The sequence below is a fragment of the Prionailurus viverrinus genome, chromosome B1 (genome assembly GCF_022837055.1).
Source record: "Prionailurus viverrinus isolate Anna chromosome B1, UM_Priviv_1.0, whole genome shotgun sequence".
NCBI lineage: Eukaryota > Metazoa > Chordata > Mammalia > Carnivora > Felidae > Prionailurus > Prionailurus viverrinus.
In genome coordinates this window covers 126598471-126611409 of record NC_062564.1, presented here as the reverse complement: position 1 = coordinate 126611409, position 12939 = coordinate 126598471, and the positions used below count along the sequence as shown (strand labels likewise).

The following is a 12939-nucleotide window of genomic DNA, read 5'->3' as shown; positions in this document are numbered from 1 at the left end:
ATAATACCCTTAAAAATTAAATAAAAGTAATCACTCTCTCAAGGGAGTATGGTCCCCATAGTAAGAACACTGCTAATTCTGTTACTACATAAGTGCACCTGGTTTTAGGTCAGTTTTCTCAAAATATGTTTCAGAGACTACTTGCATATAAATCATCTGGGATGATTGTAAAAAAATAAAATACTTGGAACAAAAATCTCTGAGGTTACAGTCAGTAAATATGCATTTGTATAAAGCTTTCCAAGTTTAAGAAATCATGCTGTAAGTAAATCTGATTTGTCAAGAGCTGGAGTTAAAACAACATGAATAATATTTAATAATTTGTTCTATAAAAGGATCACACAATAATTCTTTGAGTAGAACATACCCATTATTTTAAAATATGATGCAATTTATGGAAAATTTAGCAATGTAGTTTTGAAAAGCATCTTTGTTTGAAGTGGTGCACATCATATCTTCTGTATTTGGCAACTTTTGAGGAATCCTGTTCCTTTGTATCCATCATAAGATGACTGTGTGTTTCATGTACAAAGAATATAGACCAGTTTTTTTATCCAAATTCACGATATGGAACACTCCAGAAATCACACGAGAAAAACCTGTAAACCCATCAGCTGGATCTGAAATAAAGATGAACTACCTACTTCTATTTTGGGGGTATTGATCCATTTACATTCATTCATACTCTGTACTTCTATTCTGTGTCAAGCCTATTCCTTCCAGAGAGGAAGAAATTCACGCTCTTGAAATAAATGCCTAGGTGAACAATGATTCACAGTAGTTGAACTTATTTAATTTGGAATACATATATATATATATATGTATGTATTTACTATACAATTATATATTTATATATATTAATAAATACAAATATACAAACATATTAATACAAATACAGATATATATTAATACACACATATATATTTACTATACAATATACAGTATTCTTATCAATTGGCAGATTAAAAGGATCTTTTATATCTTGTATATGGGGCTTAGCAAACGCTTTTAGGAAAGAGTTGCTTCCTAATTTTTAAGTAAAAATATTCTCCATATTATGGCTCTCTTTCTTTTTAATTTCAGATTTTGTTGATGGACCTATACACCACAAGGCCTTACTTATATCTGTAACTGTCTGTAGTTTGCTATTGGTCCTTATTATTTTATTCTGTTACTTCAGGTAAGTTTCTGACATGTGGATGTAGAATTCTGAGTTTGAAATATGATCCTCATGCGACTGTTCCACCTGTTATTTTTCGCTGTAGCTTTCTTTGACCGAATTAAATCTTAGATTTCCCTGATACTATCAGTTACTTTTGAAAATATTTGTCCTAATGAAGCTGTTAATAGATACCTTCTCATTTCTGTTTCAGACATCAAAGCCACCCAGATAAATTTCACCCTTAGGGAATTTAGGATAGTTAGGGAATTCAGGAGCTACTTGTTACTAAGGTTTGATCGTAAGTGAAGAAATGGCCATGTTGAACCTAGAATCATTCTAGTAATTCCTTATTTCCCAAGTTAACGATTTTCCCTTAATACTGAAAAATTTTAAGCCACATTTTTATTAGTGATTCAGCTAAAATAAGCTTAGTTATTAAAGTTAAGTGAGAGTTACTTTTTGTTCACTAAGAACTTATTTTCTACTTTGTGAGATATCAAGGACCTTTAAATTTTTATCATTTGCTTTTTGTAACACTCATGTATGATACTGTTCTGCAAATAGGAGTTGATTCAAGTAAATTCATTTCTAATTGGAGGCATAATTATTGACAAGATATTTCTAAAGTTTAAATTTCTTTCATTTGTCTGTATTATTGCTTTATACATTATCTTAGATGAAGTAGTTTCTGTTATGTCTTTTGTAAACCCCAAATTTTCAGCTTTAATTAGGGACCTTAAGGGGAGAAATTTTAGGCAATGAGTATTGGAACCATAGAAAAATATTATTGAACCCCTGCTGGGAAATAGGCGGTTGAATGGAGAAGAATTATAGATGGTTGTAGGTTAGCAAAATAATTATGATTTATATTTTGGAAATCATAACTAAGGGTAATAAATAGTAAGCATGTATCTTGTATTGGTAAAGAAGTACTAGCATTTATTGTGTAAGGATAATAAATACTAAAATTTATCTTCTCTTGTGCTAAAATGAAATCTGCTGTGATGACTGTTTTGTTTGCAGTGTTCTACCCATCATTGCAATTCAGTATCTTAAATTATCTTTCTCTGTGCATCTTTAGGTATAAAAGACAAGAAACCAGGCCTCGGTACAGCATTGGGTTAGAACAGGACGAAACGTACATTCCTCCTGGAGAATCCCTGAGAGACTTAATTGAGCAGTCTCAAAGCTCAGGAAGTGGATCAGGCCTCCCTCTGCTGGTATGAGAAGAACATATCCTGAATTTAAAGGAAATGTCTTCTGAGAGGAAATGTCAATAAGTACGGGGTTTCATTTTACTGAAACAGATAGGGTAGTGGACAAAGAGAAGCTCTATGCCATCAGTTAGACATCAGATCTCAGATGAAGGGCTTTCTGATAACATTTTGACATATTGGGGGTAAGGTGATTGTTTTTCAGTGTAAGTGTATGGTTACAATCCAGACCCTTAGACATTCTGATAAGGAGCAGATTAGAAAACATTTAAGTATGGAGCCATCTTCCCTCTGCTTTCAGTAAGGATAGTGTTACTGAACTTTGGCCTGGCTTTTGAAGGCAAAAGTATTACAACGAACTGGGATCTGAGTCCTTCTCCAGGGGAAGAAGACTGCATTTCAGCTGGAGGGCTTATGTTTCAGGATGAAGTCCTGGCTTTTCCATTCATGAGAGGTATAATTTTCTGATAGTCAACATCGCCAAACTTGAAGAAAACATACAATGAATCCAAGGCATTTGTTTTAATGAGAAAACATTTGATTCCTTTATAGACCATGCAAAAAGATTGTTGGGATAGAAAATAACAATTTTATATATATATATATATATATATATATATATATATATATATATACACACACACACAAACTCTTAAGTTTATATGTATATATATATACAAACTCTTAAGATTGATTTACCTAATCTTTATTGTCTGGTTCTGACTTTGGATATCATATTTACTTGATTGTTTTCATGACCTCTTAGTGTAGTACTAAAAGTTTTTTTTTTTAATCTCAAGTCAAGAATTATAACTTTTTTGAGATATAAAAGGTATATATACTTAATGTATAAAAGTATATATTTCATGTATACGATTTGAAGAGTTTGGGGATAAGTATACATCTGTGAAATCATAACCCTAATTTATTCCATGAGCCTATTCATCATCTCCAAAAGTTTCCTCCTGCCCTCTTGTTATTTTGTCTTGTTTATTTGTTGTTATTTTTTTAAATGTAAGAACATATAATGTAAGAACTACTCTCTTAGCAAATTAAATTTTTTTTAATGTTTATTTATTTTTGAGAAGAAAGAGTGCAAGCACAAGTAGAGGAAGAGAAGAGAGAGAGACACACACAGAATCTGAAGCAGGCTCCAGGCTCTGAGCTGTCTGCACAGAGCCCGATGCGGGGTTCGAACCCAAAAACCATGAGATCATGATCTGAGGCTAAGTCAGATGCTTAACTGACTGAGCCAGCCAGGCACCCTCTTAGCAAATTTTTAAGAATACAATACACTACTGTTAATTGTAGGCATTGTGCTGTGCAACAGATCTCCAGGGCTTACTTACTTTGCATAACTGAAACACTTTTCTCTTTGATTAATATGTCCTCTGCAGGTAATAGACCAGACAGAAGATAACTTGTGAGGTAGTCATTATGACCAAACTGATACTACTTAGGATGTAAATATTTTTTTTACTGTAGAGGTTTTTATTATCAAATTTACTGTTTTTTTAATTGTTAGAATTTAATATGTAGCAGATATGGTTCTTATATTTTTTTTTAAAATTTTTTTTTCAACGTTTATTTATTTTTGGGACAGAGAGAGAGAGAGCATGAACGGGGGAGGGGCAGAGAGAGGGAGACACAGAATCGGAAACAGGCTCCAGGCTCCGAGCCATCAGCCCAGAGCCTGACGTGGGGCTCGAACTCACGGACCGCGAGATCGTGACCTGGCTGAAGTCGGACGCTTAACCGACTGCGCCACCCAGGCGCCCCGGTTCTTATATTTTAAAATCTGTATATTATAATTTTTTAAAAGAAAAGTATAAATATGAAAATCCCCTTCAGTATTAATGAATCAGATGTTTATGCTCTTGGAACTGAAACCTATTTGTTTTCCAGTGTTTTCCTCCTTAGAAGTTACAATAAATCTCAAAACTAAAGTACACTTTAAATTTCTGAATATAATTTAGTGACACTTTTTATCTTTGAGATAAGTTCCTATTCTTTCAAGCATTGCCAATTCCATTAGTACATTCATTAAATTACGAGAAGCTATATTATCGTTAGAAAAGAAGTGCATGCAAAACTGTTTATGTCAGAAAATGTTCTGTAGATTTCCATACACAGTGCTCTGTAACATCTGTAAATTAAATACAAAATTTCTGTAATAAATGTGGGAAGTGTCCTCCCTAGTCAGTAATTTAACTATTTGCGGATTTGTCTCTCAGCTGCTTGGTGCTCTTGGTGCCGCTGTTCCCCCATTTAGAAGTGGAAATACATTGAACATTTCCTTGAATAGCATGTTTGAACTCTTCTGGAGAGTTCCTTATTTACTTCAGGCTGAGTGGCTTAATTGCATGTCAGCAATGCTTTAATTTTTCAATCCTTCTTTTAGAAAACAGCATTAAAAAACAGATTTTATCTTTTTTCCTAAAAGCTTCTAGTCTGATATGGGTGCTGTTAATGCCTCTGGCAATGGTTAGCATGACCTCTTGAATTAATAAAATCATCCATGATGCAAAAACAGAATGAGCCTAGTTGGTAGACATCTCTGGTAGGCATAATGCCCCCCAAAATGTCCTAATCCCTGGGATCTGTTATTTTACCCGGGAAAAGGGACTTAAGGTTGCTAATCAGCTCACCTTGAGATGAGATTATTCTGGATTATCTGGGTGGACTCAGTTGTATTGGTCCTTAAAAGTGTAAACGTAAAAAGAAACATTTCAACTTTACTTGATTCAAAGTACATTTCTGCTAAGAATTCATTCCAGTTTTCTGGTCAGATCTTGTGAGAGTTTTGTGTTAGGTTCTTTATATATGCCTCCCAAATTATGTAAATTATCATCAATACTTAGCCATTTCAGTCATGGAGTTCTTACAATATTTTCATGTGAGTACAGATGGGCCGCAGATCATATGTAAAGAGACATTTAACCCTTAGACCACTTTCCTCTCATATTTTCTTTCTCTTTGTTTCTACTGCTCTCTCTAGTTCTTTAGAGCTCTCTTCAAGCTTAACTTCCTCTCCAGATCTAACCTGCTCTTTTTCTTCTACCTGTCCATGTTACATTTTCGACTGTGACAATTAACGGTTCCACTTCAGAGTATAATTTTCAACAATTATTTGCTGCTTCCTTCTTTTTCATTTGTCTTCTGTTTCTTTACATATTTCATACAGTGTTCCGTGGCATTGTATGTCTGAAAACTCCTGTGTCTGAAATCTGAAGGGGTTCAATCTACTTGGGTTGTTTTTCTTGACTCTTATTTATAGTGGCTGTTTCTTTTGGTTTTAAGGAATTTATTCTGTGGGATCTTCTTTTCCTGTCTCCCTTCCTTCTCCCCCTTCATTTTCTTTCTTCCCTACCCGCCTCGCCTTGGGAATTTCCTGTATTTCTTTGCGAGGCCAATAATTCATTATAGTTTTTTATTTCTTACATCTTACCACGATCGAGTTGTATGGTGGCAAGTGTTCCTTCAAGGTATCTAATAGCTGGCTGTAGTGGGATGAAAAATATTCTGCAAGTGATTTTCTCTGGAGAGGATTTCTGTTTGTTCTTGTTGGGAGCCATGGGGTGCTACCAATCTCAGGCAAATTTAGTGTCACTCAGTGGTCCCAGCTTAATGCCAAAGCCCTAGGTTCAGTTTCTCTACTTTTAAAGGGGTCTGAGTTTAGATTCCAGATCGCAGTGCTCATGTTATTCTTCACCCAGACAGCAGCTTGGCTTTTGTATGTGCTAATGGTTACTGTTCCCTGCTCTGGTCTCAGCTCTTCCCTCCCTCCCCCTCCCCACCCTCCTCCCTCTACCCTGACCTTCTTACTTGGAGATTTCCTTTATTTCTTTGTGTCCAACAATGCATTGCAATTGTGTTTCATTGTAATTTATCCAAGATCAAGTGTGTGGTGGGTGAGTCCTTTCAGAGTGTCCAGTATCCCGCTACAGTAGTGGGAGTGAAAAGTGTTTTTATTCTGCCAGTGACGGTGAACCATTCAGGTATTTTTCCTCTATGAGAATGATAATAGGTAGAATGAAATATTTAATAATGTAGAAGCAATAATTCAAAAATTCAGAATCCATAATCAATCTCAAATACATTTAAAAGGGGACAGTATAAAATAATAAATAAATATAAATAATGTGTCTATGTAAAGAAAAACTACTGGCTAAATATATTTTGCATGCAGTAATTGTTTCTTCTCTGGAGGAGGAAAAAAAAAAGATTAAACAAATCTGTAGTGCTGCGAATACACTAACAGTGTGTTTTGGGATTTAACAGGTCCAAAGGACTATAGCTAAGCAGATTCAGATGGTGAAACAGATTGGAAAAGGTCGCTATGGGGAAGTTTGGATGGGAAAGTGGCGTGGCGAAAAGGTAGCTGTGAAAGTGTTCTTCACCACGGAGGAGGCCAGCTGGTTCCGAGAGACAGAAATATATCAGACAGTGTTGATGAGGCATGAAAACATTTTGGGTGAGTCGGTACAGCGGTATTCAGGGTTTCCTAGATTTCCTCTATTTTCTGTTAACATCTGCCTATTAACTCATCTGTCTAGACCTGTGATGAAATATATAGACATTTTCTTCTTGGCCTGAGCCCAAGAACGTCATAAGTTTCTACTGAGAGACCTCACAGGAGGAATGACTAAGCCACTTCTGTGAATGAATAGTGGGCTGGAAATGGAATACTCTCCAATAATTTTTTCTTCAGGGACAGGAAATGCAAATGTAATACCAGAATTTCTTAGGGTTTCTTAGGGATTTGAAGGAGCACATGTTTAAATGTTGTGAAAAGTTAGAGAAGTTTTATCTGCAGGGTGTGTGTGTGTGTGTGTGTGTGTGTGTGTGTGTGCGCGCGCGCGCGTATCCAGAGTTTATATTGAGAATTGATTTTTAAAACATTTTCTCAAGTTAGAAATAATGTACCTGCATCATCCAAGTTGGAAAGAGTATAAGCTAATATGGAGTGTAAGCCCTGACTCCAGACCTGTTCTGTAAACCGTGGCATATGTATACTATTTACTGTAATATAATAACGTAAATATCAATGACTGACTAGAAAGGGCTCATGTTTTCAGGTACAAACGCTTAATGTTCCTCTACCTCTACTGTTTTGATGGCCTCTGGTTGGTATTCATAATTTAATACTGTCATAGGCATAACCATAAAGCTGAACGAAATACTAAACAAAGACACCTCTGTGACAAGGAATGATATTTGGGAATATGAATTATTCTTGATACTATTCAGAAAACACTTGGCTTCAAACCTTTTTGTCTTTCTTCCTTTTAGGGTTCATTGCTGCAGATATCAAAGGGACAGGGTCTTGGACCCAGTTGTACCTAATTACAGACTATCATGAAAACGGTTCCCTCTATGACTATCTGAAGTCCACCACTCTAGATACAAAATCAATGCTGAAGTTAGCCTATTCTGCTGTCAGTGGCTTATGTCATTTACATACTGAAATCTTTAGTACACAAGGCAAACCGGCAATCGCCCACCGAGATCTGAAAAGTAAGAACATCCTGGTGAAGAAAAACGGAACATGCTGTATAGCTGACCTGGGCCTGGCCGTCAAATTTATTAGGTTAGTATTAAAGTGAATGAATACACTTTTTATGATTTTCTTCTATCCCTTTTTTATAGATTGTACATTCTGGCATTTGGTGCTGCTAGGAAATTTAGAGGATGAACCTTCTTAATTTTGATGTTTCTTTGGAGGGAAAAAGTAGAAACATTAATTTGAAGAAACACGTATTTGTGTCCTGTTGTTTCTGTGCTCCTCGGTGACCTGGCTTCTAGACAGTGTTTACATTAGGTTTGTAGCTGTCATGAAGCTCTTTAGAAAAGAGTACCTAATGTCTGGGATGATTTGGTGAGCATTCTGCATACGTTTGTAGGTAGGAAAAGGTTTTAGTAAAGATCTACATGTTATGTGGTGATAAAGGCTGTGTTTTTTTATCTTATGAAAGAAAGATCATTTGCATAGCTATTCCGTGAGAAATGTTAGAAACTAACAAAGCACGGTCAGCGTTCAGCACTACTGTACCATGACTTAAAGTGAATAACATATAAACCAACATGTGTCATAACACAGTGGTTTCAGACCGCTCGGGCTCCTTGGAGTGACAGCAGCAGCTTGTACAGAGTGGGGAGGAAGAGTACCCAGTAAGTGGGGCTCTATTTTACCCCTAATCAGTGCAGCCCCTTTTATCTTGCAGATGATTTAGTTAGAAGAAATGATTCCTTTGCTTTGAATACAAAACAGAATGAGTTTGCAAACTGCTGGCATAGAGGGGTCATCATAGAACTAACTACCCTTTTAAAAACTCAATCTAGGTTTAGCCTTTATTAATTCGCTGGATCCTCTCATGGATTTTTTTCCCCCAAAGAAGACTTGATAGAATATGGAGAAGGGCACAGTGGAAAAGCCATGGAGATGATGAAATGTTTGGACAATAAAACTCATGAGAAAAGACTAATGGATTGGTATTTTTGTAAAGACTGAGGTGTGACTTAATAATAGGCCCCCAATACAGGAAGGTCTCCACCATTTAGAAGATGGTATTGAAGTTCTCACCTTTAAAATCAAAGCAGGAGGAAATTAAGAACCTCCTGACAACATGAAAAAAATCCCTTCTCTCTTCTGAATTCTTTTTTCTAATCTACAGCCTTTTTTAAGTCTCCTCTACCAAATCAATCAATCAATCAATCAATCAATCAATCCTATGATGCTTCTCAAATTACCGGCCTCTCTTCGGTCCTCCCGTGTTAAATTTCTTGAGTTCCATAGAGTAATCTGCTTGCATAATCCAGTAATTCACAATGTCTTGTGTGATTTTGTGTCTTCTCCCTTCTCTCCTGAGCTCCTGTTTCAAGGGGTTCCATTGATCTTTGTCACCAGAAGCCTTTCTTATTGTCATTCCACTGTCCACAGTGTGCAAACCTTTCTTCCTGCTATTTTCTTGATGTGCCTTTATTCCACGTTCATTTTCTTTGTCTGTGGGTTCTGTTCATGGTCTGTCTCTTACATATTTCCCCACTGCTAGATTTCCTGCTGATACCTGCTTTCCTTTCTAGTTCTCAGTCGTGGTTGATCCATTCTAAAATGTGTGGTGCCTGACATTTCCTTTGTTCCTTCAGTTTTTGGTTTGCTCAGTTGAATAGATTCTCTCTCCATGATATTCCCACTAGGACTGAATCCCGTTTGGGTCCTCTACCATTTTTCCAGATTCTGGAGTGAAGCACTTTGTAGTTTTTGTAGTCTTTGTCTTTCCTATTTTCCATTTTTTTTCCCTACATGCTGCTGCCAGATTTATTTTCTTGAAACATAATTTTGGACAGCACAATAATTTCATGGTTTCCTATAGCTTTGGGTTCAACTGTAGTATATATTCTGAATGCTTCATTCTTTCTCACACCTTCAGGTGTTTTAACATGTTTTTATCTTTACCTGAGTGCCCAGCATCTCCTCTTCTGTTTGCATAACTACTACTTATCTTTGCAGTTCATTTCTTTGGGACACCTCTTATTATTCCCTTTTAAGTCTGACTTTTAGTTAGTCTTCTGCCCTCCTGTGTGACCCTGTGCATGCTGTCATGACATTTTTCATAGTCTTGTGCAATACTCATGGACTACTTGTCTGTTATTCCCAATGAAGACTAAGCTCCATGAAGGTAGATACCATGTTTTTTTTTCTCAAATTTACATCCCTACTGCCTTTCCTTGGTGCCCATTACAGAGGTGTTGCTCCCAAATTTTGTATTAGTGGACAGATACACAATCCCTCATGAACTACAGGTTGAAGAAAAAAAGCATCTGTTCTTAGCTCCAGAGGTCCTACACACTCTGGATTAAATCTACTTTCCTGGTTGTTTTTTTTTTAAATGTTTATTTATTTTTGAGAGAGAGAGAGAGAGAGAGAGAGAGAGAGAGAGAGAGAGAGAAAGAATGGGGGAGGGGCTGAGGGAGAGGGGGGTAGAGGATCTGAAATGGGCTCTGTGCTATCAATATGGAGCCTGATGTGGGTCTTGAACTCATGAACCATGAGATCATAACCTGAGCCAAAGTCGGATGCTCAACCCAATGAGCCACCCAGGTGCCCCTACCTTCCTTGTTTTACGTCCAACAAACCCTCCAGTTTGTATGTGTGCTTTTGCAAAACTGATGTATTTGTTTTCTCCATATGTACTGCATGTTTATTGTGCCTTGCATAGTTTCCAGTCTGAAATGCCCCTGCTTCTTCGTGTACCTTAATCCGGTCTCAGAGCTGCCTTTAAGTCACTTTACCCATCCTCTAGCTAGGAATAATGACATCATCTTCTCTACTCCCTGGTAATTTCCCAGCCCTTGTCTGCCTGATAGTATAAGTATATTAGTACCTGCCTCATCTTGCCTACTTGTCACTGGGCATCTTGAGAGCAGGATCCGTGCCAGATTAATTAATGTATTTCCCATTTGACATGACATAGTGAATTATTCGTTGTAGGTATTCCAACATTGTTTTGAAGCAATACATCTTGGCAGTATCAGAGTAATTGAGGGCTTTTCTTCTCTGCAGATCTTAAAATAGGCAAGAAAAGCGAGTGTTATATTTCTGAAACTCAGCTCTGCTACTATAAGGAGAATGAACTAAATGATCTTTCAAGTTTCATGTGAACCCTGATTCCAGGAAGCAGAGGGGAGTGCTTTAAGGGATAATTCAGAGCTCTGTTTGGCATGTATTGACTTGTTCATCAAGAGAGGAAGGCTTGAGGACACTGGCTCAGCTGTGAAACCGTGGCTGTTGGAGGCACAAATCTCATGGCTAGAGCAGTTGTGGGACCATTTACTTTTCTGGACCTCAGTTTCCTTCCATTAAATGGAGGCTGCATTTGATAATTTCAGAGGTCCTTTTCACATTTTATTTTCTGTGTTTCAAAGGAACTTTGCTCTTCTCAATTTTTGAGCTTTACTTTTAAACCTTGCTTTATATATTTCTTTGGTTTCTGCTCTTTTCCTGATTTTCCTATTTTGGGGGCACGTGCACACACAGAGATCGTTAGAGATCTTATTACAAGTGGGGTTAAAGGTAACCCAGTGTGGAGTTCTCAGACTTCATAAGTGAACTTCCTGTGAGAATTTAATCTTTACCATGGTCTCTACATGGTAAGTGTTCTCTCAGGCTTTTAAGTAATTTCTGGGAGGTTCCCAGGGAAGTTGAGAGCCACAGAGAGAGTGAGTATGCTTCAGAGATTTCCTGCTCGTATAATTTTTTTTAGGCTGTCTTCATTTTTTTTTCATGCACTCTCTTGAAAATGACGTAAGTGCTGATGTATTTCTTGCCCAACAGAGACTTAATCCAGGTGATGCTGAAGCAGACATCATCGTAACCCCAAATCTCTCTTGGGAGGACAAAACAATGACATGTGAAATCCCTTAAAGGAACTTACCAATCTTTTCACTTTTTACTTTGGAAGATCAAGCAACCCCACTGGTCCTTCAGTGTCAGAATAATATATTTTCTTAGGGGGGGAAAATCCTGGTTTAGAACTTCTCTGCTATTAAATTTTAAATAGAAAAACTACAATGGAGATTGGTCTGTAACGCGGATCTCCCAACTGATAATTGTCAACTTGTCCAAATGCAAAGGAGGTGGAGTGACCCAGCCCAGGAGGCACTGCATTTCCTCTGCGTCCTTCTGATGCCATTAGCACTAACCCTACCTCTGGTTCGTGTACTTAGTGGTATATTTAAAAAGTGTCATGCCTAAATGACTCGCCGGAGTCCAAGAACTCCGCTGATTAGTGGCAGAATCCCCGCTCTCTGTCAGGGTTTTGCAGCCATGTCCACCCTCTTTTTGAAGGGTTTTTAGCTTGAAAGTTCTGTTGCTCAGAAATCCTGAGATGTCTCAGGATTTAATTGTAGAAGCATTGAGTCTTTTTGAAAGTGCAGCAGAAAACTCTCCTCATTGGTTAGCATCTGACTGGGCAGAGTTCAGCGTGGCCGGCCAGCACCACTGTTACCTACCAGATGCTGTAGGAAACACCCAGGGATGTGCACAGCCCCTTCCTCTGAAGGCTCAGGAGGGTCTTTCATGCGTTGGGAGGCTGCTTCTGTCTTCCTACCAGGAGGTTCTGGAGGCTCTACTATGTTTCCCGTGTGGTTAATTTCAGATGTCATTTGCAAGCCTCAAGCAAACCATTGGCTTCCCTTATATGTCTTATGCCTCCTGCCCTTCTTTCATTGTTCTTGGAAGTTCAGTTCTTCTTGTTTATTTATTGTTTTGGAGTAGTTTCTTTTTCTTTTTTCTTTTGAATTCAGATCCAAGTTAGTTAACATATAGTACAATAATGGTTTCAGGAGTAGCCTTAGGGATCCATCACTTACATGCAACACGCAGTGCTCATCCCCACAAGTGCCCTCCTTCATGCCCATCACCCATCTAGCCCATCTTCCCCCACCGCCCCCCCAGCAACCCTCAGTTTGTTCTCTGTATTTAAGAGTATCTTATGGTTTGCCTCCCTCTCTGTTTTTATTTTATTTTTGCTTCCCTTCCCTTTTGTTCATCTGTTTTGTTTC

At 37.6% G+C, this 12939-nt stretch overlaps 1 protein-coding gene across 1 annotated transcript in view; it reads left to right on the top strand.

Annotated features, from left to right (window-relative positions):
• BMPR1B (bone morphogenetic protein receptor type 1B) overlaps positions 1–12939 on the top strand; it is a 410990-nt gene that overhangs the window by 382442 nt on the left and 15609 nt on the right. The window contains exons 6-9 of the mRNA XM_047857488.1: positions 1084–1180; positions 2244–2382; positions 6658–6850; positions 7669–7966. Coding sequence (XP_047713444.1) covers positions 1084–1180; positions 2244–2382; positions 6658–6850; positions 7669–7966 — 727 coding nt within the window. The remainder of the gene's footprint in view (positions 1–1083; positions 1181–2243; positions 2383–6657; positions 6851–7668; positions 7967–12939) is intronic.